The 21,088-nt window shown below is 39.4% G+C and overlaps 1 protein-coding gene across 2 annotated transcripts in view; it reads left to right on the top strand.

Moving 5' to 3' along the window:
• The window catches only part of LOC113113024 (cAMP and cAMP-inhibited cGMP 3',5'-cyclic phosphodiesterase 10A-like), a 126,151-nt gene extending 107,511 nt beyond the window's left edge, over positions 1-18,640 (top strand). For both annotated transcript variants that reach the window (XM_026279126.1, XM_026279127.1), the window contains exons 17-22: positions 2,721-2,876; positions 7,498-7,670; positions 8,904-9,015; positions 9,185-9,265; positions 9,430-9,518; positions 14,718-18,640. In XM_026279126.1, the coding sequence (XP_026134911.1) occupies positions 2,721-2,876; positions 7,498-7,670; positions 8,904-9,015; positions 9,185-9,265; positions 9,430-9,518; positions 14,718-14,838 (732 nt within the window). In that variant the 3' untranslated portion in view covers positions 14,839-18,640. The remainder of the gene's footprint in view (positions 1-2,720; positions 2,877-7,497; positions 7,671-8,903; positions 9,016-9,184; positions 9,266-9,429; positions 9,519-14,717) is intronic.
• Positions 18,641-21,088: the final 2,448 nt, after the last annotated feature.

Here is a 21,088-nt window from a genome sequence, read left to right as displayed (position 1 = left end):
GTCCCAGGACAAACTCCTCTCGCTCAGAGCAGTATATATTCCTGGGAGATTGAATATGGGAGCACCCCGAGGTGGTGAAGCAGATATGGAGAGTGTTTGGCATAGCCCAGGTGGACCTCTTTGTCACTCAGGAGACGTCGCAATGTCCCTTCTGGTTCCCAGATAAGATTTCTCTCCTAGACAGCTATCTGTGGGAGATTCTTATCAGGACAGATCTACTCTCTCAGGCACAGGGAACGATAATTCACCCTCGCCCAGAGTTGTGGAAACTGTGGGTGTGGCCCCTGAGGGGGCACAGCTCATAGCATCCGCTCTCTCAACCGAGGTTGTTGAGATCCTCCTGCAATCAAGAGCTCTCTCTACAAGGAAACTGTGCACCCTCAGGTGGAAGCTCTTCACCTCATGATGCAGAAATTGTCAGCTTGACCCTGTTAACGGCCCAGTTGGTACAGTTCTGGAGTTTCTCCAAGCTAGGCTCTCTGCAGGGTTAACTCACTCCACCTTAAAGGTGTACGTGGCAGCCATTGCTGCTTACCATGTCCCTTTCAATGATCAGTCAGTGGGTAGACACCCCCTAGTTGTTACCCATTTCCCCTGCAGTGCACTGAGGCTGAGGCCCTCGGTACAGTCCCGTGTTCCCCCCTGGGACCTGGTTGTGGTTCTAGAGGCTCTTTGTAAAGCTCCATTCGAGTCGATTCATGATATCTCAGATAGACATCTGACTCTTAAGACTGCCCTGTTACTGGCTATCACATCTCTAAAGAGAGTTGGAGATCTTCAGGCCCTCTCGGTAGCCCCTACCTACGTAGACTTTGCCCCTGGTATGGCCAAAGCATTTTTATACCCTTGAGCGGATTATGTTCCTGAAGTTCCCTCGGTCACACCACAACCTTTGGGAGGCAAGGCTCACTCTATTCGGGGTATGGCGGCCTCTAAGGCCTTCTCAGCAGGTGTGTCCCTTTTGGACATCTGCAATGCTGCGGGGTGGTCCACGCCCTCTACATTTGTCAAATTTTATGATCTAGATATGCGAGCTACTTCTGGCTCTTCTGTTCTCTCGCCATAGCTGTGCTCTTCGGATACACACTAGGCAGGGATTTGTAACTTGAGGAACTAGGGTTACATACGTAACCTTGGGACGTTTTTTACAAAGCTCATTGGTCTGAACAGCGAGGTGTGCTTTGATTGACCAGCTATCCAGTGCTTTGTCATTGGCCGAAAGCCTTAAGCGTTTGACAGAAATGTTACGCCTGTTGCCATACTGTGATGTGTGTCCTGGTCGCAACAACAAAACAAAAACAGTAAAACCCATTACAAACTAACCATTTGTTGCATCCAGTGGGGGCATAATTACAGATTATAATGACTTATACTGTCTTTTTACACGTTGCGTTGCATATTGCGTTGAATATTGCGTATTGCACTGGGTAAAATATAAAACCATGTCTGCATTTTTGATCGGAGAAACAACAAACAACAAGCACTACTCCACACCGACAGTTGTCAATTCAAGTCCCCACGCCCCTTAGCTCTGCATATTTTGGCATGTCTCTCTTTAACACACCTGATTCAGATAGTCAGCTCATCAGAAGTGAGCTCCATGGATGAACTGTGTTCCCATTGACATTCCCTTCACAGTGTTCAATGCTCCCTACTCCCTGAGCAGGGGAAATTCTGTTAAGTTTGCCTCACTTTCTGAAAATTAATTCACGGATTTGCGCCATGCAACGTCTTCACACACGAACAAGTGTGACGTCATCAGTTTTGGGTGTTTCTCTGAAAATGTAATCAAATTACTGATGACTGATTACTCTTTTAAAAAGTAATCACGTTACTGTTCTGATTATTTAAGAAGTAATTAGAAATTAGTTACATTTCTAGTTACTTTACTTTTTTCTCCATTAAATGTATGAAATACCAGCATACATGCTCCCAATAAATATTTGCTATTAAGTCTTATTTAAATGTTTCTGTTCTCATGTCAGACATGTATGTATAGGCTATATGGAGGCTATGTATGTATGTATGTATGTATGTACCAAGAGCTTCTTAAAAAACCTATTCATGTCTTATATTGAGAGGATTCATGAGCATGCAAATTTCAGCACTGATTGCTCAAACATGTTTTATAACCTAAATAGAAACTCTGCATATGCTTGCACTTGTTAATATTTTATATTAGTTCATGTTTGATTTGTGCAATAAATGAATAACAATTTATTTGTTATAGATATTTTATGTTTAGATATTTCTATTTTGCGGGAGTTTGCTATTGTATATTTGCTGAAGTAACTGTCTTATTAATTTACTGTATTAACTTTTATAAAGAATATCTCTTTGGTTTTGATCTCTTTGGGATCTTATCTATTCAGCTTATAAAACTCAGAAGAGAAAGGACAACTTGAAATCGCATCATATGACCCCCTTAATAATCGTTTTAATTAAACAACAGCAATGATAACAACGAATCCCTTCCAGAATGTTTTTTACAGCTTAGAAGCGATACAATTTCAGAAGCTATTCAGTTTAAAGCGTGAACAATTAGAGCTTTAGACAAATCAACTTCAGTGCAAAATTATTATAAACAGACCATTGTCTGCTGGTGTGGTTGCTAATATAGTTAACATTATAGTTGCCTTTGTAGTTATAATTCTTGGTGTAAACTGGTCCTTTACTGTCACTGACTTACTTCCTTACACTGCTTATGTCTTCTAACACAGAGGAAAGGTTTGCTTGTTGCCTGCTTATGTCATGACCTGGACCACCGCGGCTACAGTAACAGTTATCTGCAGAAGTTTGACCATCCACTGGCTGCTCTGTATTCCACATCCACCATGGAACAGCATCACTTTTCACAGACGGTGTCCATCTTACAGGTAAAGCTCCTACACACTGTGCAGGCTCAGTTACGATAGCTGCCTTGACACACGCTAAATGTGAATGTGCACTAATGTGAATACATTTCAAGAACAGAAATTTGAACACTTGATAAAGCCAGTTCCCTTTCAATGGAACTTCAACTGCAACCTCTAGGGGTTGCTATGGGGAATGCCTCGCAGTGACCTGTGTCTGAAGCATACAGTGAAAAACACCAACAACACATTGGCAAGCGACAGCCCATGACGTCACTACCATTGCAACTATATTATAAACAGGCACTGGGAGAACACGTCATCCTCTTCTTTGTCTTTATTGACTGTTTTGTTTGAAGCGTACAGCATTTAGGAGTGCATGTTTCTCACCAGAGGATTTGCTCTGATACCTTCAGTTCACATGGCTCGCATTCTGTTGGTTTGTGTGATGAAGAGCAAGCGAGGGAGTTGGATGCGCTTTGCTGTGCTCATTGTGATGCATTGATGGGACTACTAAGGGGGATGCATTTCACAATTTAACAGAGTTTGTTGACAGCGGTTGCATGAGTGCGTTTGCCACTCGGGAATAGCAATGCATTTGCAGCAGCAGTTTCGCTCACACTTGATTTCGAAGGTAATCTAGTGTTTGGGCGGAGTGTATTTAGCTCCTGTGGGAACTGAATGCATGCTGTGCATTGCGTCGCAGTGAGAACATCAAAAGGACCTGACGGGAAATTTCTCCCAATCAAGTTAAGTCAAGTCGAGCTTTGAGGGAAAGGTTGTTAGTGCCACACCATTCAGCCAGCTGTGCCATTTCCTCTATGTAGTGTGTTTCATCATTGATGCTGATGAGAACCACCACAGTTGTGTCATCCACAAACTTGATGATGTGGTTGGAGCTGAACTTGGCAGTGGAGTCATGGGTCAGCAGCATGAAGAGCAGTGGGCTGAGCACACAGCCTTATGGGGTACCTGTGCTCAGTGTGGTAGTGCTCAAGGTGTTATTCAAGCAGAAATCTTTGAGAAATATAACGACCCAAAGACAAAAAAACTGATACAAATTAGCTGTTATAGGAGCAATAACCATGTGGGTAGCACTGTGTTACATGTCATAACTGTGCACAAGGTGTTTCTTCGTTTAACCCCTGCTGTGAAAAGTTGTTGAACACTTTGCACACTTTCTAAAATCCTGTATGGTAAGGGTTACGCATATTAGCCTCGTTCCCTTTCTCTGAGTTGGTTAGACGTACCTTGGACTCCGCTCAACCAGTGTGTCTATTAACACACTTTGAAGCATCGCTTCCATTAGCATTGATGGTTATTGTGAACATAGTGCTTCCTGTCCACCACTCGAGTTCTCTCCCCTTCTGAGGAGTTGGATTCATCACTCAGTGGGCTGTTCGCATTGTAGTATTAGCAGTGCTTGAGAGCAGGCTATTCCTTTGTTGAATTCGGAGTTCTCCTCTCACGAGAGAGTTGAGTTCTCTGTTTACCCAGAGCAGCGGTAGGTTGAGCTCCCCTCTCGTTTTAGAGCTGGGTGCTTGCCCCCTCAGCTAGATATTTATTGCTAGCCACTCAAGCATTTATACCTTAGAAAAAGTTGGTGACTCTCGAACATACTGGTTTTGGGATGCACCATTCTATCTTTGAGCTGCTCCTTCAGAGTGTCATGAGAGTCCCTTAGAACAGTATCCTAAAATCCATGTTATGGTAAGTGTGCACGTGAAGTCTTTGTGCACTTTCTAATATACACACTGTGGTAAGTTTGCATGCTAGTACTCTGCATTCTTTTCTAAAATACTATATGGTGAGGATTTTTCTCAGTTGCTTTGTGCCATTTCTTGCTGGTAAAAGCCCCATCTTGGGTGCCACTCCACCTATATATCCTCGGGATATCTATTTAAACAGGGTGTTAATACTAGGGATCTGTTGAGACAGTTCCTTCAGCAATTATACAATAGCAAGCGGTAGCCCCTGTGTGACAGGCCAAGACTTGGTATGATGCTAGGCTCTTGGTCGTATCCCTTTAAAGGAATCTATTCTTGATTCCAAGCCTTGAGCTCTACCCCGGGCCCAGGAGTCTGGCCCTAAAAGGGAAGTTTGGGTATGTAGCCTAGGCCTTCCCTGATAATGTCACAGACAGCCGTCTAACGTCCCAGGGGCAACTCCCATGGAAATGGTAGAGTTGGTACTTTAGTGATCGCCATGATTCTGGCCTGCACTCCCCTCACCATGTTGGCGTGGGTATACCATTCCCCATAGCAACCACTAGAGGACACGGTTCAAACGTCTCAGGTTACTTATGTAACCATGGTTCCCTGAGTAGGGGAACGAGACATTGCATCCTCTAGATTCCTGCCATGCTATGAATGCAAGTTTCAGACAAAGAAGTGGATGACATGTTCTCCCGGCGCCTATTTATACTACAGCCGTACCAATAGTGACGTAATGGGCTATTGCCGGCCAATGCGTTGTTGGTGTTTTCAATATATGCTTCAGACACTGGTCACAATGAGGCGTTTGCCAAAGTGACCCCTAGAGGATGCAGTGTCCCGTTCCCTACTTAAGGAACCATGGTTACATAAGTAACCTGAGATGTTTCATTTTGTTGCCAACTTGCCATAATAAAGTCCAGTTTTGGGGCAAGTTACTTTTAACAGTAATTGCAATATTTGCGCTACTCCATAAAAAAATTAACTAATGGCATTACCTAGTTACTTTTATGAAAGTAATGCATTACGTTACTTTTGCGTTACTTTTATTTTTATTTTCTTATTTAATTTAAATAACAACACATCCGAAAGTTATATTTTTGATAACTATAAAGGCCCTTTCATACTAGTGGTGGAAATTATGATTCTTTCTAGAGTTTCGTTCATTTTCAGTTCGTTCACCAAAATGATTCGTTCAGAATCGTTCAGTGATTCGTTCAGTTATCATTTCTTCGTATTACACAAAATATGCCAACAGGTGGCAAAAAAGAGTGTATAATGTGTTATGTCTTAAGTCAACTAACGTATTCACTTGTTACAAAAACTGATCTGGCTTTATTGAAATGTGTGTATAATCGCATTCAATATATAAAGTCTAAGTAAGTTGTTTATATGAACAAAGCACAAGGTTTTCTTGCCTAATTAGCATTTTAATTGTTTGGTCAGACAGTTTGTATATTATATATTCACATTCATAAATCGGGGATTAAACGTGGAGTTGCTAAATATCAAAACAAGCGTATGTGCACAGTACTGTACCTTTGCATTTTCTGAGATCGACATGCTAAATGGCAGACTAACCCAGTTTACTCTCATTCATTACATTCACTAACGAGATAAGCTATGTAACAGTTCATTTCATTCACGAACGACATGTATCCGTTCATTCAGCTTGTTCACGACTGACATGTGTTTCAGTTCAGTCATTTCATTCACGAACGAGATGTACTAAATCATTCAACTCGTGCAAGAGCGACATGGGTATCAGTTAAGTCATTTCGTTCACGAACGAGATGTACTAAATCATTCAACTCGTGCAAGAGCGACATGGGTATCAGTTGAGTCATTTCGTTCAGAATGATATGATCTCTAGATCTAGTTCAGACTCATATGAAACTCGTTCATTGAAGGGCGTATTCGTTCACTACATTGAACAAATCACATACTCTGTCACATCTCATACTCGAAGGCTATTGGCTCGAGGTTGAGTAATTATTTGACAGGATGAAATGGTTCAGTTACCCGGTTCACCGAGCTGCGCATGCGCTACTAATAGCGCCGCGCTGCTGTGGAGGGAGGAACTTCACTGAACGAGAAACATGTGTCAGTGGATTACGTGAACGAGAACGATTCGTTCACCTAAAAGATTCGTTCAAAAAGAACGATTCGTTCACGAACGACACATCACTATTTCACACCAAAAGAGAAATGAATAAGCCTCTGAAATGCCTCTGTACCTTACTCACAGTGTCTCTCATTAAGGAGACTAGAGATGTGTCAGTGAATAAATGTGAAAACAAAGTAACTTGCATTAATTATTTTAAAAAAGTAACTTAGATATTTTATTGTAAATGTAAAAGTAATGCATTATAGATATAGATAGGAATAAATTATTGTCACCTAATGCTGTAATGCTATAAGCTTCATTTTATTAAATGGTATTGCCATTTAGTTACAAATCAGGTATCTGTGCAAACATGCCCCCAAAATATGTGCTAAATGCATTTCAGATCCCCATGCTACATGTCAGTTGTAAAGGACTGTAGATCACCACTCCAACACTCTGATTCAGCTTCTTTTTTTTAATGCCAGAAGTGAACTTTACTGCATCACACGTGTGGATATATTCCCAGTTTTAACTATATTTTCCTTTAATCATCTTTTTATTAATTACTGCTGCAGTTACAAGAAAATGTACACAAACGTCTTTTAAATTAAATTCTGTTTACTGCCTGTTTTTCATGGCTGGTAATAACTCTGGGTGTTAATTGCTCTACCTATGTTGTGTTGACATTTATGAATAGATCACAATTTGCTCAAGAGTTGTCAACCATCTCTTGGATGTCCCTTCGGTTTTGCTGTAACTCTCCAGCAGAGCCAGACGCCCCATAAGTGGAGCTTTTGCTTTTTTATTGATCTCTTTTTTCCCATAGCTGGAAGGGCACAATATTTTCTCCAACCTGACTTCCAGTGAGTATGAGCAGGTGCTGGAGATCATCAGGAAGGCCATCATCGCTACAGACCTTGCTTTGTACTTTGGCAACCGCAAGCAGCTGGCTGAACTGATGGCCACAGGGGCGCTGGACCTGAACAACCGTGCTCACAGGTCAGAGGTCATAGTTTATCTCCATTATCAGAGAACTCTTGAAAATCTTACCTCAACTTCAGAGATATTTTCAGGGAGCCACAGAAACAGTGCCATAGGCTGTGAATAACTGTCAGCCCGTCCCGTATATGGGATGCCTAAATTTACTTCACTATATTACAATGAAATCTAATCTAATCTTGACAAACTATATATCGTTGGAAAGGTCTAAGACTCCCAAATATATATTTTACCTATGTTTTTTGTTAAAAATTATGTAGGAAAAGTAATAGATTAATTTATGACAAGAGTGGGAAACTCAAAAATCTAAAATATAACAGGTGTTTGACCTTTGTTTTAAAAAAAAGACTTATTCGTTGCCTTTTTCTTTATCACATTTTAGAAATCATCAGAAATTATTTATCAACTGAAAACTTAAAATCTCAAAATTCGTCCTTTAAAACCCATTTTAAAATTAGACATTGCATTACCATGTAAATGGTACATCAATATCATGTTACAAAATATTTTCATTCATGAATGAAGTTTAGTTTGGAACTTGCACTATAAAGTCTAGGTTCAAAACTGTGAGTGACAGTTATTAACATACTGCTTGAGTGAAACTGTTAAACTTTATTTGAAGGTGAAATTTTCTTAGTGTAAATGCAGAAGTACTGAATAATTAACTGCATTCACTTTCTGTATGTTAAAGGTTAGGGTTTGGTTTAGGGTTAGCTGCATGTGATTTTCCATAATTTTCTGTTAATACTTTAGTAAGAACATGTAACATGTAAATAAATCGGTTTAAAATAAAGTTACCGAAGAAAATATGGTTTACAAGTTACATGTCTTATTTTGTGCAAAGAAAGCCTTTTTATTTTATTTTCTATTATGACACTGATTATTATTTTCATGGCAATTAAGCACATTTTCCAAAAATCTAATTATCATAATGCACCTAGACATTACTAAATCAAATCAGTGTAAATTAAAAGCTGTATTAATGAATGTCTCACAAAACAAATATTTTAGGTGTTTTAAGTTTTGGGGGGTTTTTTTGGATACCAAACTGAATGAAATGGGTGCTTTGTCAATACTATATGATTTTAGACATTTTTGAAATCTATTACAACATAATTCAAGCAAAGCAATAACTTTGTATCTTAAGTAGAGAATTCTTAGTACAGTATGTGTAACTCACACCCTGAAATGATCCCGCTGATAAATTGCTTTATGATTATTTGTCCGCTACAGGGACCGTGTGATCGGTCTTATGATGACGGCCTGTGATCTCTGCTCTGTGACCAAACTGTGGTCCGTCACACGACTCACAGCCAATGACATCTATGCTGAGTTCTGGGCTGAGGTAAGCTTTAATCATTTTTAACCGAGCATAAATCTTGTTGTAACAATATTGTGTAATAAATTAAATCATTATACAAATCACTGCATTGTTTTGAGTGGTATGTCAAATTGCAGGCCATACCTCAGATGGGAAGAGTAAGCGAAATTGTTAATCTTGTTTTTAATGATAGGGGGATGAAATGAAGAAGATTGGAATGCAGCCCATCCCTATGATGGATAGGGATAAAAAGGATGAGGTTCCCCAGGGACAGGTAAATCAGAACTGTGTCATTATCAAGCTCCCCCTGCACTCCTAGAAGAACATTGCTTCTCCTATCCCATGCCTTCATGTTAGAAGTGTGCTGTTATATTAGGTTAACTGTTAAATGCTAAATTGAAGTTGTGAACCAATTTTTATGTATTTCCATGTTCTAAGGTGGGGTTTTACAATGCTGTGGCTATTCCCTGTTACACAACCATGTCAGAGCTGTTTCCTCCCTCCAGTCCTCTGCTTACAGCCTGCAGGTCAGTCACATGCTCAACACAATGTTTGACTGCATGAATTCTCCAATGATGTGATATAATCATCCGCCTTTGTAAGCACTTTTATTAAGCAAATTGAACCAATTGACTGATATTTCAAAATCTGCTTGGCAAAATTAATATTATAAAACCGATTCCTGGATGAGCCTTGTTCAAAACAGTTATAATCACTATATGCAGAACCCTAAAAATATGATTAAAAACCATGATGTGTATTGTAACAATGCTTTATAGCCTGTGTAAGTAGTAAATCAACGCAAGCGGGATAAAAATGTGTTTTAACCCTTATGCGTTGTTGGGGACGTTTTCGCCTACTAGGGGGTAAAGTTGAGTCTTATTTTGGCCATAACCTTCTCTGTGTTTGAGCTAATGGAATGATTTTTGGTGACAAATCTTATTTTGACCCATATTTTGGGAAAATGCTTAGAAATTTTTCAAAAACTCAACGGTATACTGTGGGTAAATTCACTACCCTTTCGTTATGTTTGTGGATGAAAACGTCTCTAGGTTAAGAATGTAACCTTAGTTCCTCGAGGGAACAAGATGCTATGTCAAGCGCTTTGTGAAAACAACTTTGGCAAGATCAACTCTGAATATCGTGTGCAATCTGTCCCATGGAAGAGCGTGACATCACAGGCGGGGTGACGTAGCGACCAGGAAGCTATAAAGGCACATGCCACGCAGCCGGCTTTAGCTTCGAGTAGGGAAGCAAGCGCTGGCAGGGGTGCCGGGAGTATGGCTCTGCGACGCAGCGTCTCGTTCCCTCAAGGAACTAGGGTTACATTCGTAACCTAGAGACGTTCCTCTTCAGGATCTCGAGCTTTGTCAAGCGCTTTGGGGAACGATGTGCCAACACTGCAAGACTACCAATCCCCTGCCTAGAGTGTATCCGAAGAGCACAGCTAAGGCAAGAGGACAGAAGAGATGTCCAAGAGGGACACACCTGCTAGAAAGGCCTTAGAGGCAGCCATACCACGAGTAGAGTGAGCCTTGGTTCCCAAAGGAAGGGGAAGACCAGAGGACTCATAGGAGATGTTGATAGCCTCGACTATCCAACGACTAAGGGTCTGGCTTGGAGGCAGGGAAACCCTTTTTAGGAGGACCGTAGCAAACAAGCAATTGGTCAGTTTTTTTTTGAAAGGGAGGAGGGCAGAAGGCCTGCAGTACTATGGGTTGTGGCGTAACAGAGGGAACTTTAGGAACATAACTCGCTCCAGGGTATAAGAATGCTTTGGCCATACCAGGGTCAAAGTCTAAGTGGTTAGGGGCCACCAACTCTCTTTAGAGACGTAATAGCCAGTAACAGGGCAGTCTTAAGGGTCAGATGTCTATCTGATATATCTTGTATTGGCTCGAATGGAGCTTTACAAAGAGCCTCTAACACCACAACCAAGTCCCACGGGGGAATACGGGACCATACTGGAGGTCTCAGCATCAGTGCACCGCGGAGGAAACATGTAACTAGGGGGTGTCTACCCACTGACTGACCGTTGAAAGGGACATGGTAAGCTATGGCCGCCACGTACACCTTTAAGGTGGAGTGAGTTAACCCCGCAAAGACCCTAGCTTGTAGAAACCCCAGAACCCTACCAACTGGGCAGTTAACAGGGTCAAGCAGGCGATCTCTGCACCATGAGGAGAAGAGTTTCAACCTCAGGGCATACAGTTGCCTCGTAGAATGAGCTCTGGATTGGAGGGGAGGGGTCTCAACAAACTCGGTTCATAGACCGGAAGCTATGAGCTGTGCCCCCTCAGGGGCCACACCCACAACTCCAGGCGAGGGTGAATTATTTTGTAGATCTGTCCTGATCGGAATCTCCCATGGAGAGTAGTCGAAGAGAGAGATCAGATCTGCGAGCCATACTGGGCCCGGCCAGAACGGGGCTACTAATAAAAGACAGACCCCGTCCCGGCGTACTCTCGCCAGAGCTCCCGGGAGCAGAGGGATAGGGGGAAAGGCGTACAGATGAAGCCTCAGCCTGGTCTGTACCATAGCGTCTAGTCCCCATTGCGATATGTCTTGAGTCGCAAAGAGGTTCAAAAACTCTCCATATCTACTTCACCACCTCGGGGTGAAGTCCCCCCCTCCCCCCCACCCCCGGGCCTCGGCCCCTGTCTCTAAAGTATGTCTGCTCCCACAGTCAATCTCCCAGGAATATACACTGCTCTGAATGAGAGGAGTTTGTCCTGGGACCACAGAAGGATCTGGTGTGCCAGCTTGTACAAGGGGCGCGAATGCAGATCTCTCTGGTGACTGATATAAGATATTGCCAATGTGTTGTCAAGTCGCACCAACACATGGTGACCTCTCAGGTCTGGGAGGAAATATTACAATGCTCGATGCACAGCTAGCATCTCTAGACAACTGGTATGCTATGTCAGATGGCGATCGCTCCACAGACTGCGGGCAGGGTGGCCACTCATGACCGCATCCCAACTGGTGAGGGACGTGTCTGTCGCTAGCGTTACATGGCGACCAAGAGCTCCCAGCACCGGGCCCTGATTCAAGAGCCAAGGTTTCTTCCACATGTCTAAGGCCGCGTGACCTTGATAGTTCGTAATGGATTCCCCCTCAGGGAAAATATCTTGGTCTTGAGCCACCACTGTAGTGTAGGGTCTCATGTGCAGGAGGCCAAAAGGTATCACATTGGACGCAGCTGCCATAAGCCCTAACAGTCTCTGAATCTGCTTGACAGTGAGTGACTGGCCTTCTCTGACTCTCTTGACTGAGGTAAGGATTGACTCGATCCGAGCAGGAGACATACGTGCAAACAAGAATGCATGATTATATGGTGTCATGGCTTTGCAATCAAAAAATGTAATTATCATGGTAGTCAATGGGGCAAAAACAGCCACCAACAACAAATGAGGAAGAAAAAATGTAAATCTAATGCTGCACAAAAACTAAAAATGCATTAAAGCCAATGTTGCTACTAATCTTTGACATGCCCAAGATTGTTATAAAAAGTAAAAAAAAAATCCAGCAACAATTACTTTTATATTGAAAATAAGTCATTTCGTATGTTTTCCCCCCCAAATCAGTGACATCATTTATGAACTTGGCAGTTAAAGAGTTAAAATCTTGGATTTAAAAAAAAATAAATAAAACTTGACCAATTTAGATTGACCACCTTCTTTCTTCCAGTTTGGATTGCCCTAATAGCATTGTCTCTGTTCACTTGCTTAGAGAGACCAATCTAGTTTGAGTGTAAACTAAATGAGCCAATGTACATTGGCATGCGATTATTGCATCCAGCTGCTGCTGGTCACTGCAGGAGTATAAGTAGGCAGCCCGTGCAGAGCATACTCAACTTTTCACTTCGGAGCCGTGCCAACTACTCTACTGAGAGAAAAAGACTTAATGAATTCAGTGCGATCTTTGAGAGCTCTTCGTGTTGGCAGTACAGTGCTTCAGTGGTGGTAGTTTCCCATGTCAAGTGGGTTGCACACATCAGGCTGCACTACAACCTGTTTGTATTGCAGGTAGCCATCTCCCCTGTGCACTTCAGCACGCTAAAATAACTTTTTCCCTAAAAGAGAATTTACGAGTGCATCTTTTTAAGACTTTTAGACTTCCTGCTATTGTCCTAGATGGTTACAATCATTCTTATCTTCCATATGCACCTAAATGGTTGTTCTTATGTACAAGTGCTTTCCGAAACCTCCTTCGGGAAGGACTGAGCTTCAGCAACATTCCTTTTCCAATGGTAAGGGTATGTTTTCCCAGTGTTATCCAGTCTTACTGAGTGGTTAGTGCCAAAGCAGCAGTAGCTGGTCTTCTTGTGGTAAGCCCTGGCCTATGCCAAAAAGAAGGGGCACAGGAGGCTTTCACAGGACACTCGAAGGTGCAGTATCTGTGGCCCTTTGGTAGGGATCAGAATGCATAAGTCGTCCGACGTGACATTGAGAGTGACCGACTGAAAGTTAAATCAAGTCACCTTTATTTATATAGCACTTTATACAAAACAGATTGTGTCAAAGAAACTGAACAACATTAATTAGGAAAACAGTGTGAAAGGAAACATCTTGGTTATGTATGTAACCCTTGCACCCTGAATGAGGGAACGTAGATGTCTCATCCCGTTGCCACAGCTTCTGTACCACTGCTGAGAGGCCTGTGCTGCAACGGCTGCCTACTTATACTCAGGATGTGATTAGCGGCAACTGGATAGAATAATCGCATGTCAATGTGCATTTGCTCGTTTAGTTTACAATCAAAGTAGATTGGTCTCTAAGCGAGATCCCAATTCATCAGTCATCAGACATGATGTCTCCGTTCCCTCCATTCCTGAGACATTACCCTAGTGACACCCTTCAATTATTACTTAATAATTTATTACTTATAATTATTTTTAGGGTTGTAACAACATATCAATAAAATAAAATAAAAAATCAATAAAGAAAATACTCAAAAACAGATTTTATTAACAGTCAGTTGGATCAATTTAAAAGTATAAGAAAGACAAAAAAAGTAATTTAAACAAATCAAAGCTATCTTTGCTACTTATCAGGGTTGATGTGTTTGTTTGTTTTTTGTTATTACATTTTAATTTTGTGAGGAAGAACATGCACAGTTACATTTTATATTTTATCTGAAAATAAATAAAAATAAAAAAAGGAATTGAGAATAAATGCATTTTTAAGATTTTTAAATAAATTAATTCAATTTATATCCAAGTTACAAGTTATATTATAAATTAAAAAGCAGTGTTTCAACACAGCAACTGTAACCATTGATTAAATCACCATTAACCATATAATTTATAATCAAATGGCACAACTGAGAAATGCAACAACAAATCTGAATAAAATGTAATATTTAAAAAAATATATAATAATAATAATAATAATAATAATAATAATAATAATAAATACTGATTTTCTATTTTAAAATGTTTTAGAATGCAGTTTATCCCTGTGATAAAAAAACTGAGTTTTCAGCATTATTACTACAATCTTCAGTATGTCACATGATCCCTCAGAAATAATTTTAATATGCTGATTTGCTGCTCAAGAAACATTTCTCATGATAATGTTAAAAAAAAAAATAGTTCAGAGGCAAATATGTGTGATATTTCTCACTTTATTTACTTAATTTGTGGAATGTTGTGCCACATTTAAACTATTGACCAACTGTTTTGTTTTTGCATTGATAATGTGAAAAGCTACCTGTGTTTGCAGGGAAAACCTGGCCCAATGGGAACAAATCGTGCAAGGAGAGGACACGTCTGCGTGGGCTTCCACTGACGAAGCTGAACTGAGCAAAACATCAGACAGTGGACCAGTAAAAGTGGACAATTAAATCCCTGGGACCTGTCCCACAGTGCCTCCTACAGTACACCCTGCCAGACACACTGGACTTCCTATGGACAGTCCCATATCCTGTAGAGACAGAAGAAAGCGCAGAGGGCAAGCAGGGATGGATACATTCAGAAAAAAGAAACACAACATAATGTTACCTCAGTGGGTGATGGAGGCGTACACTCTAATGACATCAGGGCTCCCCCCATTGATGTTTGGGACTCAAGTCCACTCTGTGTGGGATAACTTCAGCAGAATGACAGTACTTTTCCTTAGGAGGTTGCTTCTGCATATTTTTATTTAGATGATTATTTTTATTTATCTCGGTTTCTTTCCTGGTCTTACATTTGAAGAGGCCTTAAATACGAACCTGAGTTACGATCTGGTTGGGTGACTCGTAACTAGAAGATGGTTCGTGTAGTTTAAAATGGTACTTTTTTATCCTGCTGTGGTCACAAATGTTGTACACAAAGCTACTTGAATGGATACATTTTTAAGACAGACAGAAAGAATGTTAAGTTGCAGTTAAGGTGCATGAGGCACGATAAACCCATCGCTCTGGTGGTCTGATGGATGTTTTATATAATATTTTGAGCAAAAATGTTTTGCAGTACTTGAATGAAGAAATACAGCCTATTCTGAATGGAGCTGAAAACAAAAATCCCCTAAAGCGTGTCCTTCCAAATCAAAGAGCTTTTGTGATGGCATAAGTTTCACTCTGAACCTTACGAGAGTCACACACAAGTCACGGTGTTCCTCACTGAGATCTTCAGCATCTTAGAACCTGATGTGAAGTTTAACCCGTTGAAGCTCATAGTGTTATTGACATTTAAAAGGGGTCAAATAAGGAATCAAATGTTTCTCTTTCCTTTGTACCATGAAAACTTACTCACAAAACTATGTAGCTTTATACAGTGCTTAACAAATTAATTAAACAAAACAATTATTGTCATTTATTAGGCAAATAATAATCTGTAACAAATGAATATTCTTTAATCACTTGCTGCTTATATAGCCTATTTTATTTTTATTTTGAATGGCCTCCTTTGGCCTTAATAACAGCTTGCATTTTTGCTGGCATTGTTTTTATGTACTTTTCCACAATCTCTGTTGTTATTGACTTCCACATAGTTTCTAGTTGTTCCCAAAGACTTGCTTTTGATTAACCTTTTGTGCAGTCTATCTTTGTATTCCTATAAACTCCAATAATTAACAATAAAACAAATTAATAAAGCAATAATTATATTTTTGCATTAGAAATGTGACTGTGGCTAAAGAGCTTATACATACTAGGGGATTAACCATTACAGAAACATACAAAAAATTATTTCGGTAATCACCAATACTGTTAGTTTAGTGCAGCTGTGGCACAAACCATACATTGGGTCTAATCAATTTGTTAAGCACTGTATAAGTTGAGCGGAGGACAACAATGACTCTAAAAAGTCTACACACTTTCTTTGTTGGCCATTAGAAGTCTGAAGTGATTAACAGATTGGATTATTGTCATTACTTGAGCTAATGGGCTCTAGTTGTCATTGCCAAGGGACACCAAAGAGTCTTAATCTGCCAATGCTCATTCAATGCAAGTTTTTGACATCAACTGCAGGACACCAGTTGGATGTTCAAAAACAGTAAAAAATGAATAGGGTGAAAAGAGAGGTTGTGAAATGCTAAATTATGATTTTACCAACATTATAATTCAACCTCAAGAGGGAAAAATTATACCATCTCTTTACATCTTCACTATAAGAACTTGTCTGTGTACAAAGAAATTATGACTTAACAGACAGCAGATATGTTGTCATTATTGTTTGCATGAGTGAGTAAGGTTACCCAAAATCTGTTCAAAAAAGAAAATCTACACAACCAAATTGATTGCTTGATTATGCAAACATTCATTATGGAACTATTTCTGATTATTTTCTGATATTTTTTTTTATTCTTATTACTATAAATTATTATTTAAGGTACTACATTTCCACCAAATCTGTAAATGAATTTATACAAAATAAATAAATTATTAAATAAAAAATAAATGACTGAACCTGTAGAGAAATAAAAAGACAAATACTAATACATTCATTAGAGACATGTATAAACATTTTTTTTAGAGGCTGCAGACTTCAATTACATTTCACTAAACAAATGAAAAGTCTGTTGTTATTCTAGTGCTGCATGACCTTCTTTCTTTTTCAGACCAGAAGGAGAGATAATAATAATAATATTTATAAAGTGCTGGTTACGCTTATCCATATAATGGCAATAATATGAATTGCGATCAACTTTAAACATTAAATAAAAAGATCACAGATTGATCACATTTTCCAAATGTTCTGAGGGCATATATGATATGGTTTGGTGAAAAATAATCCAAAATTAAAATTATTATTTTGGTACATTTCTGACTTTGCCCATTGGTTTACTTAAAGAGTACATAATGGCTGAATTTTAATTTCTTGGTGTCCTCTCCCTTTAACTCTGTGGACTAGCCACCTTCAAAATACCCAACCAATCCCATCTTACTAACTAGTGCATCCACCATAAAACCAGACAAACTGTTCCTCTTTCCTAATGTACATAAGATTTCTGCATGTTTGGATTGTTTAAAAGTAATTGGATAGAAATCTTACAAAAATGTTTCCACAACACTTAAAACTAATAATGAGAACAGAAAAATAAACGCATAACATTCCCTTCCACGTTTTGATAAACCATGAGAAGTTCATACTGTGGATTAAAGTTTGTAACTCTCATTCCCAAATCAACATTATTCACAGTCTCCAAAGATTATTGTTTCTGTAAAATTCAAACATTTCTTTACACATAATCAACAGATGAATAATGCGTTGTAATGTCACATTTCTTCACCACTTTATGAGCACATTCTGCTCCAGTTTCTACGGAACAGTCTGTACAAATTTGTGAGAACAAAGAACAGTAACCAATGGGACGGAGCTTATTGAAGGGGCAATTGAAAATGCACCTGACACTGACAATTGCACCTTATGGAGAGTAAGATTTATTTCATCTACATTATAAGTTGTCAAATGCAGACTAAGCTGAATTTCAAGTTGCGACCAAACAAAAATGTTTGCCTCTGTATCTGTAAGATGCACCTGCAGTCCATGTAGAGCTCTGACTGGCCCACTGTAAATACTGCAGGACTGAATGTAATCAATATTGTCACAAACTGCTTCTAGATTCCTGTTCGTTTTTTTTAAGTGTACCAATGGTGTACACCATTGGATATGGGAATGTTAATCAAGGCTTCCAATGGTTGTGTCAGCATGCGACGTGTGTAGAGTGTGTAGAGTTTGGAGATGTAAGCTACATTCTAATGGTGCTATCTTAGGTAGTCGTGCACTTTCTGATCCCATGCGAGTGTGTGTGTGTGTGTGTGTGTGTGTTCACTCTGGAGTAATGCTGCCAACCCAGTTTACTACAGAGTCAGAGTTGAGAGGATCTGTTCAGCACTGCTCGCCTCAGTCACCCAAGATCATGCGCAACCAGTTGTCGTTCCCCTCATATGCACTATGTTTAGAGACTTTTATCTTTGTTATTAATATTATTGCTCCTATTATATTATTATTGACACAATTATTGATTATTCCAATTGTTATTTTGTTAATTGGAGTTCAATTTAAATTAACTTATATTTTTTATACAAAGTTTTGCATTTTTGTTTTGTACAGAACAAATTGTGCATTATGTAATAAAGCAAATGGTCATTTAGAGAGACTGCACACTGTTGCCCGAGATAAATGTCTCAACTCTAAATATATGAGCAGCAGTAATTATTTTTATTAAATATTTCTGCCGAATACAAATTGTGTAATATGTATTTTGCTAATTTTTATGTATGTATGTATGTTTATTTATTTATTTACTTCCTTTGCCATGGATATTGAAATAGAAACAGCACTATGTGCAATTATATGAAATGATGGAATTAATATATAGTATTACACAAAAATAAAGTAGTACATAAACATAAGCCTGTTGTTCAGAATTTTTTTCAGCAGGTGGCAGTGTGTTTTCACACAGGCAAAGTACACCTAGCAAAGTAACACAAAGATTTTACAGTATTGTTCAAAATAATAGCAGTACAATGTGACTAACCAGAATAATCAAGGTTTTTCGTATATTTTTTTATTGCTACGTGGCAAACAAGTTACCAGTAGGTTCAGTAGATTCTCAGAAAACAAATGAGACCCAGCATTCATGATATGCACGCTCTTAAGGCTGTGCAATTGGGCAATTAGTTGAATTAGTTGAAAGGGGTGTGTTCAAAAAAATAGCAGTGTGGCATTCAATCACTGAGGTCATCAATTTTGTGAAGAAACAGGTGTGAATCAGGTGGCCCCTATTTAAGGATGAAGCCAACACTTGTTGAACATGTATTTGAAAGCTGAGGAAAATGGGTCGTTCAAGACATTGTTCAGAAGAACAGCGTACTTTGATTAAAAAGTTGATTAGAGAGGGGAAAACCTATAAAGAGGTGCAAAAAATGATAGGCTGTTCAGCTAAAATGATCTCCAATGCCTTAAAATGGAGAGCAAAACCAGAGAGACGTGGAAGAAAACGGAAGACAACCATCAAAATGGATAGAAGAATAACCAGAATGGCAAAGGCTCAGCCAATGATCACCTCCAGGATGATCAAAGACAGTCTGGAGTTACCTGTAAGTACTGTGACAGTTAGAAGACGTCTGTGTGAAGCTAATCTATTTTCAAGAATCCCCCGCAAAGTCCCTCTGTTAAAAAAAAGGCATGTGCAGAAGAGGTTACAATTTGCCAAAGAACACATCAACTGGCCTAAAGAGAAATGGAGGAACATTTTGTGGACTGATGAGAGTAAAATTGTTCTTTTTGGGTCCAAGGGCCACAGGCAGTTTGTGAGACGACCCCCAAACTCTGAATTCAAGCCACAGTACACAGTGAAGACAGTGAAGCATGGAGGTGCAAGCATCATGATATGGGCATGTTTCTCCTACTATGGTGTTGGGCCTATTTATCGCATACCAGGGATCATGGATCAGTTTGCATATGTTAAAATACTTGAAGAGGTCATGTTGCCCTATGCTGAAGAGGACATGCCCTTGAAATGGTTGTTTCAACAAGACAATGACCCAAAACACACTAGTAAACGGGCAAAGTCTTGGTTCCAAACCAACAAAATTAATGTTATGGAGTGGCCAGCCCAATCTCCAGACCTTAATCCAATTGAGAACTTGTGGGGTGATATCAAAAATGCTGTTTCTGAAGCAAAACCAAGAAATGTGAATGAATTGTGGAATGTTGTTAAAGAATCATGGAGTGGAATAACAGCTGAGAGGTGCCACAAGTTGGTTGACTCCATGCCACACAGATGTCAAGCAGTTTTAAAAAACTGTGGTCATACAACTAAATATTAGTTTAGTGATTCACAGGATTGCTAAATCCCAGAAAAAAAAAAATGTTTGTACAAAATAGTTTTGAGTTTGTACAGTCAAAGGTAGACACTGCTATTTTTTTGAACACACCCCTTTCAACTAATTGCCCAATTGCACAGCCTTAAGAGCGTGCATATCATGAATGCTGGGTCTTGTTTGTTTTCTGACAATCTACTGAACCTACTGGTAACTTGTTTGCCACGTAGCAATAAAAAATATACTAAAAACCTTGATTATTCTGGTTAGTCACATTGTACTGCTATTATTTTGAACAATACTGTACCTGAACATGTTACACAAGTGTCCAAATAGCCCATCTTACCTTTGAATGTATATCATGAACAACTACGGGTAAATCAGCTTCAGCTTAATTTTCTTAATTAAGATCAACATTATGTTTACAACTATAATTATTCTGGATGACATGAAAGGTTTTCATTACATCAGGGTGTGTGTCTTACCACATTTTAACAGCAGGGGAAACATGGTAAGCACATAAAGCTATGCAAAAAGAAAAATAAAAAAGTTATTTTTAATATAGGACACAAGAGTGAATCAGAACTGCTTTTATAAAGAAACTTTTGAAATCCAGGTGTGAGATAAACTACTAATCATAGCTTCAGTGCTGAAGCTGTGAGCAATCCATTCTAAATCTTTTGTGCTTACCGGCATCTATTGGCCAAACAAAACTCTTGTTCCTTAAAGGAGGGAATGGAGACGTCACGTCGGTAATGCCTGACAAATTGAGATCTCGCTTAAAGAGACCAATCCACTTCGAGTGTAACTCAATGAGCCAAAGCACATTGGCATGTGGTTA

This window comes from Carassius auratus, chromosome 13 (assembly GCF_003368295.1).
Source record: "Carassius auratus strain Wakin chromosome 13, ASM336829v1, whole genome shotgun sequence".
Taxonomy (NCBI): domain Eukaryota; kingdom Metazoa; phylum Chordata; class Actinopteri; order Cypriniformes; family Cyprinidae; genus Carassius; species Carassius auratus.
The sequence above is the reverse complement of the archived record's forward strand: the minus strand, read 5'-3'. Positions and strand labels throughout refer to the sequence as shown.